At 46.7% G+C, this 23,318-nt stretch overlaps 1 protein-coding gene across 1 annotated transcript in view; it reads left to right on the forward strand.

Annotated features, from left to right (window-relative positions):
* The window catches only part of LOC106566212 (dedicator of cytokinesis protein 3), a 401,791-nt gene that overhangs the window by 131,257 nt on the left and 247,216 nt on the right, over window positions 1-23,318 (forward strand). Inside the window, exon 4 of the mRNA XM_045691962.2 lies at window positions 16,483-16,538. Within this exon, the coding sequence (XP_045547918.2) occupies window positions 16,483-16,538 (56 nt within the window). The remainder of the gene's footprint in view (window positions 1-16,482; window positions 16,539-23,318) is intronic.

Consider the following 23,318-nt stretch of genomic DNA (forward strand, 5'->3'; position numbering starts at 1 on the left):
TAATCAGTCAGTTAATCAGTCAGCCAGTTAATCAGTCAGTTAATCAGTCAGTTATTCAGTTAATCAGTCAGTCAGCCAGCCAGCCAGTTAATCAGTCAGCTAGTCAGTCAGTTATTCAGTCAGCCAGTCAGTCAGTTAATCAGTCAGCCAGACAGTCAGTCAGCCAGCCAGTCAGTTAATCAGTCAGTCAGCCAGCCAGCCAGTCAGTTAATCAGTCAGTCAGCCAGCCAGTCAGTTAATCAGTCAGCCAGCCAATCAGTTAATTAATCAGTAATTTGGCCAGCCAGTCAGTCAGTTAAAAAGACAATCAGTCAGTCAGTTAATTAGTCAGTTAATAAGTCAGTTACTAAGTCAGTTAATCAGTCAGTCAGTTAGTTAAATCAGTCAGTTAATCAGGCAGTCAGTTAATCAGTCAGTCAGTTAATCAGTCAGTCATTTAATCAGTCAGTCAGTCAGTTAATCAGTCAGTCAGTCAGTTAATTGTTCAGTTAATCAGTCAGTCAGTTAATCAATCAGTCAGTCAGTCAGTCAGTTAATCAGTCAGTCAGTCAGTCAGTTAATCAGTCAGTTATTCAGTTAATCAGTCAGTTAATCAGTCAGTCAGTTAATCAGTCAGTCAGTTAATCAGTCAGTCAGTTAATCGGTCAGTCAGTCAGTTAATCAGTCAGTTAATCAGTCAGTCAGTGAATCAGTCAGTCAGTCAGTTAATCAGTCAGTCATTCAGTAAGTTAATCAGTCAGTTAATCAGTAAGTCAGTCAGTTAATCAGTCAGTCAGTCAGTCAGTTAATCAGTCTGTCAGTTAATCAGTCAGTTAATCAGTCAGTCAGTTAATGAGTCAGTCAGTCAGTTAATCAGTCAGTCAGTCAGTGGGCTGTTGAATAATTCAGGCCTATGTGTCTCTGTCAGAGCTGACAGGAGGGAGGGAGTGAGGGGGAGGGAGAGAGAGAGAGAGAATATTGCTGAAGGTGGATAGTGTGCCTTTATTCTCATAGAGCCCCAAGCTCTTCAATGTACTGTATTGTATGTATTTTTGTTTAATTCATTAATTTGTTTTTAAATACAGTATGTAGTTTGTGCTCAGCAGAGATCAAGAGAGAGTGAAATGGAAAGCAGTTGAGTTGGAGAGGGAGAGAGGGAGGGGAGGAAGGAGAGGGAGAAAGGGAGGACAGGAAGGTTAGGGAGAGAGGGAGGGAGGGGAGGAATGAGAGGGAGAGAAGGAGGGGAGGAAGGAGAGGGAGGGAGGGATAGAGGGGAGGGAGAGAGAGGGGAGGAGGAGAGGGAGGGGGAGAGGGGAGGAAGGAGAGGGAGAGAGGGATGGGAGGAAGGAGAGGGAGGGAGAGAGGGGAGGAAGGAGAGGGAGGGATAGAGGGGGGAGAGAGAGAGGGGAGGAAGGAGAGGGAGGGAGGGATAGAGGGGAGGGAGAGAGAGGGGAGGAGGAGAGGGAGGGGGAGAGGGGAGGAAGGAGAGGGAGAGAGGGATGGGAGGAAGGAGAGGGAGGAAGGTGAGGGAGGGAGGGATAGAGGGGGGAGAGAGAGAGGGGAGGAAGGAGAGGGAGGGAGGGATAGAGGGGAGGGAGAGAGAGGGGAGGAGGAGAGGGAGTGGGAGAGGGGAGGAAGGAGAGGGAGAGAGGGATGGGAGGAAGGAGAGAGGGGAGGAAGGAGAGGGAGGGAGGGATAGAGGGGGGAGAGAGAGGGAGGGAGGGATAGAGGGGAGGGAGAGAGAGGGGAGGAGGAGAGGGAGGGGGAGAGGGGAGGAAGGAGAGGGAGGGAGGGATAGAGGGGGGAGAGAGAGAGGGGAGGAAAGAGAGGGAGAGAGAGAGGGGACGAAGGAGAGGGAGAGAGGGGAGGAAGGGGAGGAAGGAGAGGGAGGGAGGGATAGAGGGGGGAGAGAGAGAGGGGAGGAAGGAGAGGGAGGGAGAGATGGGAGGAAGGAGAGGGAGAGAGAGAAGGGAAGAAAGGAGGGAGAGAGAGAGGAAAAGGTAGAGGCAGAGAGGGAGAGTTATTCTGCACGTCTCATCTTTAGAGCGCATGCAAATCATCTGTAGGTTTCTGCTCTCGCTGCTTCATGAAGGAGCATTGTTTCACTCCTTTCATTCTTCTCTTTGTTACAAGCTTTGGGCTCTCTCTCTCTCTGTCTCTCTCTCCCTCTCTGTCTCTCTCTCTCTCTCTCTCTCTCTCTCTGTCTCTCTCTCCCTCTCTGTCTCTGTCTCTGTCTCTCTCTCTTTCTCTCTGTCTCTCTCTCTCTCTCTCAACAAAAATATGGTTGTTCATGAAAATATCTTTTGTATTTCGTGTCTCAACCTCTTTTCTATGGCAATGGGTTATACAATATAAATCCCAGTCTGTTTTGTTCCATAATGTCACAGCGTCTTCACCTGGATTTATACAGAAAACACAAAGAGCTTCCCAGGTATAATAATAACACTTTACAATCACCCCTCCAAGCACTGTTCAAGCTACTGTTATATCTCAGGGAAAAGCCTCCCCCTCTCTCTTTCTCTCTATCGCTCTCTCTTTCTCCTTCTAGAATGCAGGGGTCTTCAAACCTTTTCTTGCCCAGGGACTCCCTCCCAGACTAAATGGTGACCCAGGGACTCCCTCCCAGACTAACTAGTGACCTAGGGATACCCTCCCAGGCAAACTGGTGACCCAGGGACACCCTCCCAGGTAGCCTGGTGACCCAGGGACTCCCTCCCAGACTAACTAGTGACCTAGGGACTCCCTCCCAGGTAGCCTGGTGACCCAGGGACCCCCTCCCAGACTAACTAGTGACCTAGGGACTCCCTCCCAGACTAACTAGTGACCTAGGGACCCCCTCCCAGGCTAACTAGTGACCTAGGGACCCCCTCCCAGGCTAACTAGTGACCTAGGGACTCCCTCCCAGGTAGCCTGGTGACCCAGGGACCCCCTCCCAGACTAACTAGTGACCTAGGGACTCCCTCCCAGACTAACTAGTGACCTAGGGACTCCCTCCCAGGCTAACTAGTGACCTAGGGACTCCCTCCCAGACTAACTAGTGACCTAGGGACCCCCTCCCAGACTAACTAGTGACCTAGGGACTCCCTCCCAGACTAACTAGTGACCTAGGGACTCCCTCCCAGACTAACTAGTGACCCAGGGACCCCCTCCCAGGTAGGCTGGTGACCCAGGGACCCCCTCCCAGGTAGGCTGGTGACCCAGGGACTCCCTCCCAGGCAGGCTGGTGACCCAGGGACCCCCTCCCAGGTAGGCTGGTGACCCAGGGACTCCCTCCCAGGCAGGCTGGTGACCCAAGGACCCCCTCCCAGGCAGGCTGGTGACCCAGGGACCCCCTCCCAGGCAGGCTGGTGACCCAGGGACCCCCTCCCCGGCAAACTGATGACCCAGGGACCCCCTCCCAGGTAGGCTGGTGACCCAGGGACCCCCTCCCAGGCAGGCTGGTGACCCAGGGACCCCCTCCCCGGCATACTGGTGACACAGTGACTCCCTCCCAGGCAAACTGATGACCCAGGGACCCCCTCCCAGGCAGGCTGGTGCAAACTGGTGACCCAGGGACCCCCTCCCAGGCAGGCTGGTGACCCAGGGACCCCTCCCAGGCAGGCTGGTGACCCAGGGACCCCCTCCCAGGCAGGCTGGTGACCCAGGGACCCCTCCCAGGCAGGCTGGTGACCCAGGGACCCCCTCCCAGGCAGGCTGGTGACCCAGGGACCCCCTCCCAGGCAGGCTGGTGACCCAGGGACCTCCTCCCAGGCAGGCTGGTGACCCAGGGACCTCCTCCCAGGCAGGCTGGTGACCCAGGGACCCCCTCCCCGGCAAACTGATGACCCAGGGACCCCCTCCCAGGTAGGCTGGTGACCCAGGGACCCCCTCCCAGACAGGCTGGTGACCCAGGGACTCCCTCCCAGGCAGGCTGGTGCAAACTGCTGACCCAGGGACCCCCTCCCAGGTAGGCTGGTGACCCAGGGACCCCCTCCCAGGCAGGCTGGTGACCCAGGGACCCCTCCCAGGCAGGCTGGTGACCCAGGGACCCCCTCCCAGGCAGGCTGGTGCAAACGGGGACCCAGGGGCTCCCTCCCAGACAAATTGGCGACACAGATTTTAAATATTTGGACCTTAAAACATTATAATTGGAATAAGAAGTGTAAACTCTAACAGCCTAATAGCTAGAAAGGTACATCCAAACACATTTTCGCTAAGTCAGCTGCCAGCGACACTTGATGGGACTGCTATTAGCGGGTGCTTTTTCAAAGCCCATGTCAGATACTCCAGTGAGTTTAATGAGCTCCAGTGAGTGTAATTAACTCAATATTAGGAGTTGAGAAATAGTTGACATCCTTAGAAAGATGCACTCATCTTTTCTACTGTCATTCTAAATGTGATTGTCAAATGTGATTGTCAAATCTACTGTCATTCTATGTTTATTCAGTTGTTGCTAGCGCATTCTGTTGTTCCCAGCGTATTCTGTTGTTCCTAGAGTATTCTGTTGTTGCTAGCGTATTCTGTTGTTGCTAGAGTATTCTGTTGTTACTAGCGTATTCTGTTGTTGCTAGCGTATTCTGTTGTTGCTAGAGTATTCTGTTGTTACTAGCGTATTCTGTTGTTGCTAGAGTATTCTGTTGTTGCTAGCGTATTCTGTTGTTGCTAGCGTATTCTGTTGTTGCTAGAGTATTCTTTTGTTGCAAGAGTATTCTGTTGTTGCTAGCGTATTCTGTTGTTGCTAGCGTATTCTGTTGTTGCTAGCGTATTCTGTTGTTGCTAGCGTATTCTGTTGTTCCTAGCGTATTCTGTTATTGCTAGCGTATTCTGTTGTTCCTAGCGTATTCTGTTGTTGCTAGATTATTCTGTTGTTGCTAGCGTATTCTGTTGATACTAGCGTATTCTGTTGTTGCTAATGTATTCTGTTGTTGCTAGCATATTCTGTTGTTGCTAGCATATTCTGTTGTTGCTAGCATATTCTGTTGTTGCTAACGTATTCTGTTGTTGCTAGAGTATTCTGTTGTTGCTAGAGTATTCTGTTGTTGCTAGAGTATTCTGTTGTTGCTAAAGTATTCTGTTGTTGCTAACGTATTCTGTTGTTGCTAGAGTATTCTGTTGTTGCTAGAGTATTCTGTTGTTGCTAAAGTATTCTGTTGTTGCTAACGTATTCTGTTGTTGCTAGAGTATTCTGTTGTTGCTAACGTATTCTGTTGTTGCTAACGTATTCTGTTGTTGCTAAAGTATTCTGTTGTTGCTAACGTATTCCGTTGTTGCTAACGTATTCTGTTGTTGCTAACGTATTCTGTTGTTGCTAACGTATTCTGTTGTTGCTAGAGTATTCTGTTGTTGCTAACGTATTCTGTTGTTGCTAACGTATTCTGTTGTTGCTAACGTATTCTGTTGTTGCTAGAGTATTCTGTTGTTGCTAACGTATTCTGTTGTTGCTAACGTATTCTGTTGTTGCTAGAGTATTCTGTTGTTGCTAACGTATTCTGTTGTTGCTAACGTATTCTGTTGTTGCTAGCAATATTCATAAAAACCTTTTTTTTTTAATATCTAATAATAGTTTACCTTTTCCTGTATAGAGCAAATCTTTAAGACTACAGTCATTTTGCATCAGACACTCTTAACCAAAGCAATGTTATTTCTACATTTAGGTTTTATCAAAACAAGACAACAATGACACATACAGTAGGTTTTGGAATTTCATTTGATTGGCTCATATTTTGTGCTAAAATAAAGGTTTTAGGTTTTGAATCTAGCAGACAGTCTTATCGAGGCCGATGTTATCTTTTGGGTTTTATCAAAGCAAGAGAAGAAACACGCCTACTGCGCTGTTGGGTTGTCTGTGTACCTATTTCACTTGACTGGCTGAGATTTTGTGTTGAATGTTGGGTTTCTCTCTGTGCTCCAATCTTCCCCTAGTCAGGCAGCCAGGCTGCATCAGTGTTCTCCCCCGGGATGGGTTCTTGCCTATTAGAGCAGATCAATCCTCCTTACTTCAATCTGATCCCACACAGAGAGAGGGATCAATTGGCTAGCTGGGAGGGACGGGGGAAGGGGGGATAACCTGTCACTGAAACAGAGACGGCCAGGGTAGAGACAGGCTCTGTTCCCCCAATGCCCATGCCGCGACGCTATTAGCCCATAGAAACACATTGAATAACAGATAGTCCTTACTGCTATTAGCAGTACCTACAGACCAGGTCAGTTACCAACAGACCAGGTCAGTTACCTACAGACCAGGTCAGTTACCTACAGACCAGGTCAGTTACCTACAGGCCAGGTCAGTTACCTACAGACCAGGTCAGTCCTCGCCAGGCGCTACAGACCAGGCGCCTCGCCAGGTCAGTCTACAGACCAGGTCAGTTACCTACAGGCCAGGTCAGTTACCTACAGACCAGGTCAGTTACCTACAGGCCAGGTCAGTTACCCACAGACCAGGTCAGTTACCTACAGACCAGGTTAGTATCTACAGACCAGGACAGTACCTACAGGCCAGGTCAGTTACCTACAGACCAGGTCAGTTACCTACAGACCAGGTCAGTTACCTACAGACCAGGTCAGTTACCCACAGACCAGCTCAGTTACCCACAGACCAGGTCAGTTACCTACAGGCCAGGTCAGTACCTACAGACCAGGTCAGTATTTACAGACCAGGTCAGTTACCTACAGACCAGGTTAGTATTTACAGACCAGGTCAGTTACCTACAGACCAGGTCAGTTACCTACAGACCAGGTCAGTACCTACAGACCAGGTCAGTATTTACAGACCAGGTCAGTTACCTACAGACCAGGTCAGTTACCTACAGGCCAGGTCAGTACCTACAGACCAGGTCAGTTATCTACAGACCAGGTCAGTTACCTACAGACCAGGTCAGTATTTACAGACCAGGTCAGTTACCTACAGGCCAGGTCAGTTACCTACAGGCCAGGTCAGTTACCTACAGACCAGGTCAGTTACCCACAGACCAGGTCAGTTACCTACAGACCAGGTCAGTTACCTACAGACCAGGTCAGTTACCTACAGACCAGGTCAGTACCTACAGACCAGGTCAGTATTTACAGACCAGGTCAGTTACCTACAGACCAGGTCAGTTACCTACAGGCCAGGTCAGTACCTACAGACCAGGTCAGTTATCTACAGACCAGGTCAGTTACCTACAGACCAGGTCAGTTACCTACAGACCAGGTCAGTATTTACAGACCAGGTCAGTATTTACAGACCAGGTCAGTTACCTACAGGCCAGGTCAGTTACCTACAGACCAGGTCAGTTACCCACAGACCAGGTCAGTTACCTACAGACCAGGTCAGTTACCTACAGACCAGGTCAGTACCTACAGACCAGGTCAGTTACCTACAGACCAGGTCAGTTACCTACAGACCAGGTTAGTACCTACAAGCCAGGTCAGTATTTACAGACCAGGTCAGTTACCTACAGACCAGGTTAGTACCTACAGACCAGGTCAGTATTTACAGACCAGGTCAGTTACCCACAGACAAGGTCAGTTACCTACAGACCAGGTCAGTTACCTACAGACCAGGTCAGTTACCCACAGACCAGGTCAGTTACCTACAGGCCAGGTCAGTACCTACAGACCAGGTCAGTATTTACAGACCAGGTCAGTTACCTACAGACCAGGTTAGTATTTACAGACCAGGTCAGTTACCTACAGACCAGGTTAGTATTTACAGACCAGGTCAGTTACCTACAGACCAGGTCAGTTACCTACAGACCAGGTCAGTTACCTACAGACCAGGTCAGTACCTACAGACCAGGTCAGTTACCTACAGACCAGGTCAGTTACCTACAGGCCAGGTCAGTACCTACAGACCAGGTCAGTTATCTACAGACCAGGTCAGTTACCTACAGACCAGGTCAGTATTTACAGACCAGGTCAGTTACCTACAGGCCAGGTCAGTTACCCACAGACCAGGTCAGTTACCTACAGACCAGGTCAGTTACCTACAGACCAGGTCAGTTACCTACAGACCAGGTCAGTTACCTACAGACCAGGTCAGTACCTACAGACCAGGTCAGTATTTACAGACCAGGTCAGTTACCTACAGACCAGGTCAGTTACCTACAGGCCAGGTCAGTACCTACAGACCAGGTCAGTTATCTACAGACCAGGTCAGTTACCTACAGACCAGGTCAGTTACCTACAGACCAGGTCAGTATTTACAGACCAGGTCAGTTACCTACAGGCCAGGTCAGTTACCTACAGACCAGGTCAGTTACCCACAGACCAGGTCAGTTACCTACAGACCAGGTCAGTTACCTACAGACCAGGTCAGTACCTACAGACCAGGTCAGTTACCTACAGACCAGGTCAGTTACCTACAGACCAGGTTAGTACCTACAAGCCAGGTCAGTATTTACAGACCAGGTCAGTTACCTACAGACCAGGTTAGTACCTACAGACCAGGTCAGTATTTACAGACCAGGTCAGTTACCCACAGACAAGGTCAGTTACCTACAGACCAGGTCAGTTACCTACAGACCAGGTCAGTTACCTACAGACCAGGTCAGTTACCCACAGACCAGGTCAGTTACCTACAGGCCAGGTCAGTACCTACAGACCAGGTCAGTATTTACAGACCAGGTCAGTTACCTACAGACCAGGTTAGTATTTACAGACCAGGTCAGTTACCTACAGACCAGGTTAGTATTTACAGACCAGGTCAGTTACCTACAGACCAGGTCAGTTACCTACAGACCAGGTCAGTACCTACAGACCAGGTCAGTATTTACAGACCAGGTCAGTTACCTACAGACCAGGTCAGTACCTACAGACCAGGTCAGTTATCTACAGACCAGGTCAGTTACCTACAGACCAGGTCAGTATTTACAGACCAGGTCAGTTACCTACAGGCCAGGTCAGTTACCTACAGGCCAGGTCAGTTACCTACAGACCAGGTCAGTTACCTACAGACCAGGTCAGTTACCTACAGACCAGGTCAGTTACCTGCAGACCAGGTCAGTACCTACAGACCAGGTCAGTATTTACAGACCAGGTCAGTTACCTACAGACCAGGTCAGTTACCTACAGGCCAGGTCAGTACCTACAGACCAGGTCAGTTACCTACAGACCAGGTCAGTTACCTACAGACCAGGTCAGTATTTACAGACCAGGTCAGTTACCTACAGGCCAGGTCAGTTACCTACAGACCAGGTCAGTTACCCACAGACCAGGTCAGTTACCTACAGACCAGGTCAGTTACCTACAGACCAGGTCAGTACCTACAGACCAGTTCAGTTACCTACAGACCAGGTCAGTTACCTACAGACCAGGTTAGTACCTACAGGCCAGGTCAGTATTTACAGACCAGGTCAGTTACCTACAGACCAGGTTAGTACCTACAGACCAGGTCAGTATTTACAGACCAGGTCAGTTACCCACAGACAAGGTCAGTTACCTACAGACCAGGTCAGTTACCTACAGACCAGGACAGTTACCTACAGACCAGGTCAGTTACCTACAGACCAGGTCAGTTACCTACAGACCAGGTTAGTACCTACAGACCAGGTCAGTACCTACAGGCCAGGTCAGTTACCTACAGGCCAGGTCAGTTACCTACAGACCAGGTCAGTTACCCACAGACCAGGTCAGTTACCTACAGACCAGGTCAGTTACCTACAGACCAGGTCAGTACCTACAGACCAGTTCAGTTACCTACAGACCAGGTCAGTTACCTACAGACCAGGTTAGTACCTACAGGCCAGGTCAGTATTTACAGACCAGGTCAGTTACCTACAGACCAGGTTAGTACCTACAGACCAGGTCAGTATTTACAGACCAGGTCAGTTACCCACAGACAAGGTCAGTTACCTACAGACCAGGTCAGTTACCTACAGACCAGGACAGTTACCTACAGACCAGGTCAGTTACCTACAGACCAGGTCAGTTACCTACAGACCAGGTTAGTACCTACAGACCAGGTCAGTACCTACAGGCCAGGTCAGTTACCTACAGGCCAGGTCAGTTACCTACAGACCAGGTCAGTTACCTACAGACCAGGTCAGTTACCTACAGACCAGGTCAGTTACCCACAGACCAGGTCAGTTACCCACAGACCAGGTCAGTTACCCACAGACCAGGTCAGTTACCTACAGACCAGGTCAGTTAACTACAGACCAGGTCAGTTACCTACAGACCAGGTCAGTTACCTACAGACCAGGTCAGTTACCTACTATACCTCAGCTTCCTACTGTACTACTTCTAAAGATGATTTCCATTGTGATTCTACCCAGCCTTCTCACCCTCTCTCATCCATTCTAAAACGACAGGCTCCTTAACCTCGCTGATCTACCCCTCTAATTAAAGTCCTTCTCCTTTTCATCTGAACCTCTCGTCTACTTAATGTCTATCCAGCTACACATTTTATATTGTTCGTTTTCCATGCCCACTCATTCACCGTCAGCGTCACTTTATATTCTATAAAGTCTCAAAAAAACGTTGAGCTAATTTAGCTACCTGAGCTAAACTACGTCGTTGTTAGAATTCCTGTCTGTCTGTGCTGATCGTTTACCTCACGCTACAGACGTAGGCTCAGCGGCGTGATGTCGCCGTACACAGTCAGATGACCTCCCGCTGACAGATGTCCATAGCAACGACGTCGGCGATCACATAGTGGTCAGCGTCGGGCAAAACAGTTGTTTCTTTGTTGTTGTTTATCTCTGTAAGCAGTAAATCATGTTGGGGGGGGGGATCCCCGAGTGGCGCAGCGGTCTAACCCACTGCATCTCTCAGTGCTGGACGTGTCACTACAGACTGGTTCGATTCCAGGCTGTGTCACAACCGGCCTTGTTTGGGAGTCCATTAGGGCGGCGCACGATTGGCCCAGCGTCGTCCGGGTTAGGGTTTGGCCGGGGAAGTCCGTCATTGTCAATAAGAATTTGTTCTTAATTGACTTGCCTAGTTAAATAAAGGTTATATAATAAAATAAATAGCTGGCTTTACCTTTGAGCTAGTGTGAGTACGCTGACTCATCATGTACCAAGCTCTATTTCAGGAAACTTGTGCTATTAATATCTACAACATCTATCATATTAATAGATAACGTCTTTTAATCCGTTTTACTTTAAGACAAATTCATATTCTTTTTTTTTTTTTTGGCTTGAATATAAAATAACATCATGAATGATATACACTGCTCAAAAAAATAAAGGGAACACTAAAATAACACATCCTAGATCTGAATGAAAGAAATCATCTTATTAAATACTTTTTTCTTTACATAGTTGAATGTGCTGACAACAAAATCACACAAAAATAATCAATGGAAATCCAATTTATCAACCCATGGAGGTCTGGATTTGGAGTCACACTCAAAATTAAAGTGGAAAACCACACTGCAGGCTGATCCAACTTTGATGTAATGTCCTTAAAACAAGTCAAAATGAGGCTCAGTAGTGTGTGGCCTCCACGTGCCTGTATGACCTCCCTACAACGCCTGGGCATGCTCCTGATGAGGTGGCGGATGGTCTCCTGAGGGATCTCCTCCCAGACCTGGAATAAAGCATCCGCCAACTCCTGGACAGTCTGTGGTGCAACGTGGCGTTGGTGGATGGAGCGAGACATGATGTCCCAGATGTGCTCAATTGGATTCAGGTCTGGGGAACGGGCAGGCCAGTCCATAGCATCAATGCCTTCCTCTTGCAGGAACTGCTGACACACTCCAACCACATGAGGTCTAGCATTGTCTTGCATTAGGAGGAACCCAGGGCCAACCGCACCAGCATATGGTCTCACAAGGGGTCTGAGGATCTCATCTCGGTACCTAATGGCAGTCAGGCTACCTCTGGCGAGCACATGGAAGGCTGTGCGGCCCCCCAAAGCAATGCCACCCCACACCATGACTGACCCACCGCCAAACCGGTCATGCTGGAGGATGTTGCAGGCAGCAGAACGTTCTCCACGGCGTCTCCAGACTCTGTCACGTCTGTCACATGCTCAGTGTGAACCTGCTTTCATCTGTGAAGAGCACAGGGCGCCAGTGGCGAATTTGCCAATCTTGGTGTTCTCTGGCAAATGCCAAACGTCCTGCACGGTATTGGGCTGTAAGCACAACCCCCACCTGTGGACGTCGGGCCCTCATACCACCCTCATGGAGTCTGTTTCTGACCGTTTGAGCAGACACATGCACATTTGTGGCCTGCTGGAGGTCATTTTGCAGGGCTCTGGCAGTGCTTCTCCTGCTCCTCCTTGCACAAAGGCGGAGGTAGTGGTCCTGCTGCTGGGTTGTTGCCCTCCTACGGCCTCCTCCACGTCTCCTGATGTACTGGCCTGTCTCTTGGTAGAGCCTCCATGCTCTGGACACTACGCTGACAGACACAGCAAACCTTCTTGCCACAGCTCGCATTGATGTGCCATCCTGAATGAGCTGCACTACCTGAGCCACTTGTGTGGGTTGTAGACTCCGTCTCATGCTACCACTAGAGTGAAAGCACCGCCAGCATTCAAAAGTGACCAAAACATCAGCCAGGAAGCATAGGAACTGAGAAGTGGTCTGTGGTCCCCACCTGCAGAACCACTCCTTTATTGGGGGGTGTCTTGCTAATTGCCTATAATTTCCACCTGTTGTCTATTCCATTTGCACAACAGCATGTGAAATTTATTGTCAATCAGTGTTGCTTCCTAAGTGGACAGTTTGATTTCACAGAAGTGTGATTGACTTGGAGTTACATTGTGTTGTTTAAGTGTTCCCTTTATTTTTTTGAGCAGTGTATAATGGTGTATCTGTTAGGTTGCAGTACTGCACAATGGTGTATTTGTTAGGTTACAGTACTACACAATATTCTGCTAGGTTACAGTACTACACAATTATCTGTTAGGTTACAGTACTACAGAATGATTTAGTTAGTTGTGTATCTGTTAGGTTACAGTACTACAGAATGATTTAGTTAGTTGTGTATCTGTTAGGTTACAGTACTACAGAATGATTTAGTTAGTTGTGTATCTGTTAGGTTACAGTACTACAGAATGATTTAGTTAGTTGTGTATCTGTTAGGTTACAGTACTACACAATGATTTAGTTAGTTGTGTATCTGTTAAGTTACAGTACTACAGAATGATTTAGTTAGTTGTGTATCTGTTAGGTTACAGTACTACAGAATGATTTAGTTAGTTGTGTATCTGTTAGGTTACAGTACTACAGAATGATTTAGTTAGTTGTGTATCTGTTAAGTTACAGTACTACAGAATGATTTAGTTAGTTGTGTATCTGTTAGGTTACAGTACTACAGAATGATTTAGTTAGTTGTGTATCTGTTAGGTTACAGTACTACAGAATGATTTAGTTAGTTGTGTATCTGTTAGGTTACAGTACTACAGAATGATTTAGTTAGTTGTGTATCTGTTAGGTTACAGTACTACAGAATGATTTAGTTAGTTGTGTATGTTAGGTTACAGTACTACAGAATGATTTAGTTAGTTGTGTATCTGTTAGGTTACAGTACTACAGAATGATTTAGTTAGTTGTGTATCTGTTAGGTTACAGTACTACAGAATGATTTAGTTAGTTGTGTATCTGTTAAGTTACAGTACTACAGAATGATTTAGTTAGTCTTCTGGAAATGAAAAGAGTTGAATGATGTTGTTTCTGTTAGACCAGTGGTCAGACGTGTTAGTCATCAGTGTGTAGAGGGGAAAGGGTCCTGTTTTACCTCTGTGGATGTGTCTCAAATAGCACACTATATAGTGTACTACCCTCTCCTCTCCTCTCCTCTCCTTTCCTCTCCTCTCTACTCATCACTAATCTCCATCCTCACTTGTACACTTCAAATCAGCCTTTCTTCTGGGCTAGTGGTTGAGCAGAAGGCTTGTGTGTGTATCTAGGGAGTGTGTGTGTATCTAGGGAGTGTGTGTGTGTGTGTGTGTGTGTGTGTGTGTGTGTGTGTGTGTATCTAGGGAGTGTGTGTGTGTGTATCTAGGGAGTGTGTGTGTATCTAGGGAGTGTGTGTGTGTATCTAGGGAGAGCATCTTTTATTAAGGCAGTTTGTCACAGGTCATTGCTCCTCCAACCCTCTGGCAACATACCTTGATAATGAAGCTTCCTTCCTCATTATGTACCAAACAAACAAGCAGCATTATTTATGTTCAGTGTGTGTGTGTGTGTGTGTGTGTGTGTGTGTGTGTGTGTGTGTGTGTGTGTGTGTGTGTGTGTGTGTGTGTGTGTGTGTGTGTGTGTGTGTGTGTGTGTGTGTGTGTGTGTGTGTGTGTGTGTGTGTCTCCAGAGAGCGTGATGACAGTGGGACTGTTACAGGGATTCTCCATGGTGGCTCACCCTGGCTGGGGTGCTGTGGCGTGAGGATGGGCAGGCAGGGCTGCTCAGAGAGAAGAATACCATTGCAGGCGTGAGGACGGGCAGGCAGGGCTGCTCAGAGAGAAGAATACCATTACAGACCAGCTGGCAGACACACACACTGCATAGGGAGATGGTTGCTCACATTAAAATCATGTCTGTGAGGTTTAAAAAGCCTTCTGAAGTTTGTCATTCCCTTTCATGAAATTTCTTGACTCGATTTTCTTTTACGAACAATCTATCAACCCCTACAAACATATCCATTAATTATAATCCACATAATAATTCACATTTTCTGTTGCTGCAGGATTATTTTCCTGCTGAAGATAACTGGTTCAAATTAAGATCCTACACCTGTATAGAAGGTCATGCCAGTAGAGAGACGTAGCTATGTTCTACTGCGTGCTACATTTAGTATGTTCACTGATCAATAATTGATATGAGAGACGGTAGGTTAATGGAATATGCTGTCTCTGCAGAATGGGAATGACTGTCTATCCAGGGAATGATATAGAGAGATAACACATCCATTACTGCTGCTGCTGGCACACACACACACACACACACACACACACACACACACGTTTGTGTGTGACATCCTTTCTGCTCGACATCTGGAAAGAGAAGCATTACGTAGCCACAGTGCATTTTGGGAAATTGCAAGCGATCTGGATCTGTGCCCTCCGTCAATTCTCCAACTCCAACATTTTAAAAAGACAAAGGCTGTGTGTTGCAAATGGCACCTCATTTATATATAGTGCACCAGAGCTCAATGGGTCAAACACAGTGCACTGTGCCTGAATCAAGAGGCCAAACTAACTGGCTAGACTGACTGTGATTACTGAATCAAGAGGCCAAACTAACTGGCTAGACTGACTGTGATTACTGAATCAAGAGGCCAAACTAACTGGCTAGACTGACTGTCTGTGATTACTGAATCAAGAGGCCAAACTAATTGGCTAGACTGACTGTCTGTGATTACTGAATCAAGAGGCCAAACTAACTGGCTAGACTGACTGTGATTACTGAATCAAGAGGCCAAACTAATTGGCTAGACTGTCTGTGATTACTGAATCAAGAGGCCAAACTAACTGGCTAGACTGACTGTGATTACTGAATCAAGAGGCCAAACTAACTGACTAGACTGACTGTGATTACTGAATCAAGAGGCCAAACTAATTGGCTAGACTGTCTGTGATTATTGAATCAAGAGGCCAAACTAACTGGCTAGACTGACTGTCTGTGATTACTGAATCAAGAGGCCAAACTAACTGGCTAGACTGACTGTCTGTGATTACTGAATCAAGAGGCCAAACTAACTGGCTAGACTGCCTCTGATTACTGAATCAAGAGGCCAAACTAATTGGCTAGACTGTCTGTGATTACTGAATCAAGAGGCCAAACTAACTGACTAGACTGACTGTGATTACTGAATCAAGAGGCCAAACTAACTTGCTAGACTGACTGTGATTACTGAATCAAGAGGCCAAACTAATTGGCTAGACTGACTGTCTGTGATTAATGGTGCTTTACTACTGCATTACGAAGTGAGGTAGAGATACAGTGTTGTGTGTGTGACAGTCTTTCACTACAACATGACAGAGTCCTGGCAGGGATACTACAGTGTGATCTTCTGGAGGATCTTTCTTCCACTTGGAAAGAGATGTGTTGAAATGACCCACAGTGACACTGGGATAAAATAAAATACTATTTCTCTCTCTCTCTCTCACCCCCTTTCTCTCTCTCTCTCTCTCTCTCACCCACTTTCTCTCTCTCACCCCCTTTCTCTTTCTCTCTCTCTCTCTCTCTCTCTCTCTCTCTCTCTCTCTCTCTCTCTTTCTCTCACCCCTTTCTCTTTTTCTCTCTCTCTCTCTCTCTCTCCCCCTTTCTCTCTCTCTCTCTCACCCCTTTCTCTTTCTCTCTCTCTCACCCCCTTTCTCTCTCTCTCTCTCTCTCTCTCTCTCTCTCTCTCTCTCTCTCTCTATCTCTCTCACCCCTTTCTCTTTTTCTCTCTCTCTCTCTCTCTCTCTCACCCCCGTTCTCTCTCTCTCTCTCTCTGTCTCTCTCTCTCTCTCCCTCTCTCTCTCCCCCTCTCTCTCTCTCCCTCTCTCTCCCTCTCTCTCTCCCTCTCGTCTTCCTCTCGTCTTCCTCTCTGTCTCAGCAGTAGCGTAGTGTTGAGTGTTAGTTAATAGGTGTGGTTTTCTCTTTTCTTTTCCCAGGGGATCTTCCCAACCAGCTACGTTCACTTGAAGAAGGCCACGGTAACCAACAGAGGGTAAGAACCCCTCTATCAATTATAACAAACGGTTTTCTCTGATGAGACGGAGGAGAGGAGAGAGGGATGGAGGAGAGAGGAGAGAGAGGGATGGAGGAGAGAGGAGAGAGAGGAGAGGAGAGAGGGATGGAGGAGAGGAGGGGAGAGGGATAGAGGAGAGGGTTGGAGGGGAGAGGAGAGGAGGGGAGGGGAGGGGAGAGAGGGATGGAGGGGAGAGGAGAGAGGGATGGAGGAGAGAGGAGAGGGATGGAGGGGAGAGGAGAGGAAAGGAGGGGAGCAAGGGATGGAGGGGAGAGGAGAGAGGGATGGAGGAGAGAGGAGGGGAGAGGAGAGGGATGGAGGTGAGAGGAGAGGAGAGGAGAGAGGGATGGAGGAGAGAGGAGGGGAGAGGAGAGTGGCATGGAGGAGAGAGGATGGGAGAGGAGAGAGGGATGGAGGCGAGAGGAGAGGAGAGAGAGGGATGGAGGAGAGAGGGATGGAGGAGAGAGGAGAGGAGAGAGAGTGGGATGGAGGAGAGGAGAGGAGAGAGAGAGAGAGAGAGAGAGAGGGATGGAGGAGAGAAAGGGATGAGGAGAAAAGAGGGACGGAGGGAAGAGGCGAGAGGCTGTGAAAACCAGGCATATTATTAATTAATCTATGCCTCACTTATTACTCATCTTTTCCTCATACCTCTCATCCCTCTCTCCTCATACCTCTCATCCCTCTCTCCTCATACCTCTCATCCCACTCTCCTCATACCTTTCATCCCTCTTTCCTCATCCCTCTCATCCCTCTCTCATCATACCTCTCATCCCTCTCTCCTCATACCGCTCATCCCTCCCTCCTCATACCTCTCATCTCTCTCTCCTCATACCTCTCATCCCTCCCTCCTCATACCTCTCATCCCCCTCTCCTCATACCTCTCATTCCTCTTTCCTCATCCCTCTCATCCCTCTCTCCTCATACCTCTCATCCCTCCCTCCTCATACCTCTCACAGAGAAACTACAGTCATGTCTAGTTAACAGTTATCTAGCATGGTGGTACAGGGAATCTACAGCTGTCCACATAATAATTCACATTTGCTATTGCTCCTGCTGTGAGAAGCAGGGTCAAATTAAGATGTGCATCTGTAACAATGACCATAAGAGTTGTCGGAGATAGATCTAGAGCGAGGCTAGAAAATATACAATATATTTCCTCACTATATCTAGAGCCAGGCTAGAAAATATACAATATATTTCCTCACTATATCTAGAGCCAGGCTAGACAATATACAATATACACTGCTCAAAAAAATAAAGGGAACACTTAAACAACACAATGTAACTCCAAGTCAATCACACTTCTGTGAAATCAAACTGTCCACTTAGGAAGCAACACTGATTGACAATAAATTCCACATGCTGTTGTGCAAATGGAATAGACAACAGGTGGAAATTATAGGCAATAAGCAAGACACCCCCAATAAAGGAGTGGTTCTGCAGGTGGGGACCACAGACCACTTCTCAGTTCTTATGCTTCCTGGCGGATGTTTTGGTCACTTTTGAATGCTGGCGGTGCTTTCACTCTAGTGGTAGCATGAGACGAAGTCTACAACCCACACAAGTGGCTCAGGTAGTGCAGCTCATCCAGGATGGCACATCAATGCGAGCTGTGGCAAGGTTTGCTGTGTCTGTCAGCGTAGTGTCCAGAGCATGGAGGCGCTACCAGGAGACAGGCCAGTACATCAGGAGACGTGGAGGAGGCCGTAGGAGGGCAACAACCCAGCAGCAGGACCGCTACCTCCGCCTTTGTGCAAGGAGGAGCAGGAGGAGCACTGCCAGAGCCCTGCAAAATGACCTCCAGCAGGCCACAAATGTGCATGTGTCTGCTCAAACGGTCAGAAACAGACTCCATGAGGGTGGTATGAGGGCCCGACATCCACAGGTGGGGGTTGTGCTTACAGCCCAACACCGTGCAGGATGTTTGGCATTTGCCAGAGAACACCAAGATTGGCAAATTCGCCACTGGCACCCTGTGCTCTTCACAGATGAAAGCAGGTGAAAGCACAGATGAAAGCACTGAGCACATGTGACAGACGTGACAGAGTCTGGAGACGCCGTGGAGAACGTTCTGCTGCCTGCAACATCCTCCAGCATGACCGGTTTGGCGGTGGGTCAGTCATGGTGTAGGGTGGCATTTCTTTGGGGGGCCGCACAGCCCTCCATGTGCTCGCCAGAGGTAGCCTGACTGCCATTAGGTACCGAGATGAGATCCTCAGACCCCTTGTGAGACCATATGCTGGTGCGGTTGGCCCTGGGTTCCTCCTAATGCAAGACAATGCTAGACCTCATGTAGCTGGAGTGTGTCAGCAGTTCCTGCAAGAGGAAGACATTGATGCTATGGACTGGCCCGCCCGTTCCCCAGACCTGAATCCAATTGAGCACATCTGGGACATCATGTCTCGCTCCATCCACCAACGCCACGTTGCACCACAGACTGTCCAGGAGTTGGCGGATGCTTTATTCCAGGTCTGGGAGGAGATCCCTCAGGAGACCATCCCCCACCTCATCAGGAGCATGCCCAGGCGTTGTATGGAGGTCATACAGGCACGTGGAGGCCACACACACTACTGAGCCTCATTTTGACTTGTTGTAAGGACATTACATCAAAGTTGGATCAGCCTGTAGTGTGGTTTTCCACTTTAATTTCGAGTGTGACTCCAAATCCAGACCTCCATGGGTTGATAAATTGGATTTCCATTGATTATTTTTGTGTGATTTTGTTGTCAGCACATTCAACTATGTAAAGAAAAAAGTATTTAATAAGATTATTTCATTCATTCAGATCTAGGATGTGTTATTTTAGTGTTCCCTTTATTTTTTTGAGCAGTGTATTTCCTCACTATATCTAGAGCCAGGCTAGAAAATATACAATATATTTCCTCACTATATCTAGAGCCAGGCTAGACAATATACAATATATTTCCTCACTATATCTAGAGCCAGGCTAGACAATATATAATATACAGTGGGGGAAAAAAGTATTTAGTCAGCCACCAATTGTGCAAGTTCTCCCACTTAAAAAGATGAGAGAGGCCTGTAATTTTCATCATAGGTACACTTCAACTATGACAGACAAAATGAGAAAAAAAATCCAGAAAATCACATTGTAGGATTTTTAATGAATTTATTTGCAAATTATGGTGGAAAATAAGTATTTGGTCAATAACAAAAGTTTATCTCAATACTTTGTTATATACCCTTTGTTGGCAATGACACAGGTCAAACGTTTTCTGTAAGTCTTCACAAGGTTTTCACACACTGTTGCTGGTATTTTGGCCCATTCCTCCATGCAGATCTCCTCTAGAGCAGTGATGTTTTGGGGCTGTCGCTGGGCAACACAGACTTTCAACTCCCTCCAAAGATTTTCTATGGGTTTGAGATCTGGAGACTGGCTTGGCCACTCCAGGACCTTGAAATGCTTCTTATGAAGCCACTCCTTCGTTGCCCGGGCGGTGTGTTTGGGATCATTGTCATGCTGAAAGACCCAGCCACGTTTCATCTTCAATGCCCTTGCTGATGGAAAGAGGTTTTCACTCAAAATCTCACGATATATGGCCCCATTCATTCTTTCTTTTACACGGATCAGTCGTCCTGGTCCCTTTGCAGAAAAACAGCCCCAAAGCATGATGTTTCCACCCCCATGCTTCACAGTAGGTATGGTGTTCTTTGGATGCAACTCAGCATTCTTTGTCCTCCAAACACGACGAGTTGAGTTTTTACCAAAAAGTTATATTTTGGTTTCATCTGACCATATGACATTCTCCCAATCCTCTTCTGGATCATCCAAATGCTCTCTAGCAAACTTCAGATGGGCCTGGACATGTACTGGCTTAAGCAGGGGGACACGTCTGGTACTGCAGGATTTGAGTCCCTGGCGGCATAGTGTGTTATTGATGGTAGGCTTTGTTACTTTGGTCCCAGCTCTCTGCAGGTCATTCACTAGGTCCCCCCGTGTGTTTCTGGGATTTTTGCTCACCTTTCTTGTGATCATTTTGACCCCACGGGTGAGATCTTGCGTGGAGCCCCAGATCAAGGGAGATTATCAGTGGTCTTGTATGTCTTCCATTTCCTAATAATTACTCCCACAGTTGATTTCTTCAAACCAAGCTGCTTACCTATTGCAGATTCAGTCTTCCCAGCCTGGTGCAGGTCTACAATTTTGTTTCTGGTGTCCTTTGACAGCTCTTTGGTCTTGGCCATAGTGGAGTTTGGAGTGTGACTGTTTGAGGTTGTGGACAGGTGTCTTTTATACTGATAACAAGTTCAAACAGGTGCCATTAATACAGGTAACGAGTGGAGGACAGAGGAGCGTCTCAAAGAAGAAGTTACAGGTCTGTGAGAGCCAGAAATCTTGCTTGTTTGTAGGTGACCAAATACTTATTTTCCACCATAATTTGCAAATAAATTCATAAAAAATCCTAGAATGTGATTTTCTGGATTTTTTTTCTCATTTTGTCTGTCATAGTTGACGTGTACCTATGATGAAAATTACAGGCCTCTCTCATCTTTTTAAGTGGGAGAACTTGCACAATTGGTGGCTGACTAAATACTTTTTTTTCCCACTGTATTTCCTCACTATATCTAGAGCCAGGCTAGACAATATACAATATATTTCCTCACTATATCTAGAGCCAGGCTAGACAATATACAATATATTTCCTCACTATATCTAGAGCCAGGCTAGAAAATATACAATATATTTCCTCACTATATCTAGAGCCAGGCTAGACAATATACAATATATTTCCTCACTATATCTAGAGCCAGGCTAGACAATATACAATATATTTCCTCACTATATCTAGAGCCAGGCTAGACAATATACAATATATTTCCTCACTATATCTAGAGCCAGGCTAGACAATATACAATATATTTCCTCACTATATCTAGAGCCAGGCTAGACAATATACAATATATTTCCTCACTATATCTAGAGCCAGGCTAGAAAATATACAATATATTTCCTCACTATATCTAGAGCCAGGCTAGAAAATATACAATATATTTCCTCACTATATCTAGAGCCAGGCTAGACAATATACAATATATTTCCTCACTATATCTAGAGCCAGGCTAGACAATATACAATATATTTCCTCACTATATCTAGAGCCAGGCTAGACAATATACAATATATTTCCTCACTATATCTAGAGCGAGGCTAGACAATATACAATATATTTCCTCACTATATCTAGAGCCAGGCTAGACAATATACAATATATTTCCTCACTACTGATGGTTATATTTTATTTGTAGTGTCCCTGCGAGTCTTTCTTTGTCTCAACCCTCCAGTGAAAAGTATTTCAACAAGTATTGTATTGAAATCTGATTATCTATTGAGATCAGCAAATTACTGTTTTGTAAATTAAATTCTTAAAAAGGGTACGCCAGCCCCTTTTCCAATACGATTCCAAGTTCAAGAATACATATTTTAAAACTCAAAATGCTTATTTTCTTTTTTCATATCCCCTCAGGAGGGGGTACTTGGAAATTGTAAAGGATGGTAAATCCAATTAATTTGTCTCTTTGTGCATTTAATTAAAACCGTTATGCAAATTAAGACATCTGTTACTTCGATTAATATGAACTAAAATAAACGCTTTCAAAATATTATGCAAATTAAATTTGTATAGATATTTTTTCCAAGTGTTGGCCGTCTACTTGTAATTAAAATAATGTGGGCTACATATTTAGTTGTGGGTCAACTGTAATCCTAAAAGATATGGGGAAACTCAGGACTAATATTCTAACAATATTCTGTGTTGTTTTATGGGTAACATAACAAATACATTCTACAAATTTGAGTTTGAAGAAAGGGAGGGGTAAAGAGAGATAAGAGGAGGCAGGGATGGAGGGGGGAGAGTAGAGGTAGAGAGAAAGGGAGGGAGGGAGGGAGAGCGAGGCAGGGATAGAGGGGGGAGAGTAGAGGTAGAGAGAAAGGGAGGGAGGGAGAGCGAGGCAGGGATGGAGGGGGGAGAGTAGAGGTAGAGAGAAAGGGAGGGAGGGAGAGCGAGGCAGGGATAGAGGGGGGAGAGTAGAGGGAAAGGGAGGGAGAGCGAGGCAGGGATGGAGGGGGGAGAGTAGAGGTAGAGAGAAAGGGAGGGAGGGAGAGCGAGGCAGGGATGGAGGGGGAGAGTAGAGGTAGAGAGAAAGGGAGGGAGGGAGGGAGGGAGGGAGGGAGGGAGGGAGGGAGGGAGGGAGGGAGAGCGAGCGAGCGAGCGAGCGAGGCAGGGCAGAATGGGAAAGAGAGGGATATATATATATGTATCCCTCTCTTTATGTATGTATATATGTATCCCTCTCTTTATGTATGTATATATATATATATATATATATATATATATATATATATATATATATATATATATATATATATATATATATACATACCTCTTCTTCTATGGTCTATTATACTGATCCCAGAAGTCAGTTCAGTCTTCTGTTCTAGAGGGCTGTAATGTACTTGATGGATAGGTACAGTACTTAATATGTCACTCACACAGTGATCTACATGTATTGTGCCATCCACTCACACAGTCTTCCCTGTGGCTCAGTTGGTAGAGCATGGTGTTTGCAACACCAGGGTTGTGGGTTTGATTCCCACGGGGGGCCACTACAAAAAAAAAAAATGTATGAAATGTATGCATTCACTACTGTAAGTCGCTCTGGATAAGAGCGTCTGCTAAATGACTAAAATGTAAGTGTAAAAATGTTATGTATTGTGTCATCCACTCACACAGTGATCTATAT

The sequence above is a fragment of the Salmo salar genome, chromosome 12 (genome assembly GCF_965601325.2).
Source record: "Salmo salar chromosome 12, fSalSal1, whole genome shotgun sequence".
Taxonomy (NCBI): domain Eukaryota; kingdom Metazoa; phylum Chordata; class Actinopteri; order Salmoniformes; family Salmonidae; genus Salmo; species Salmo salar.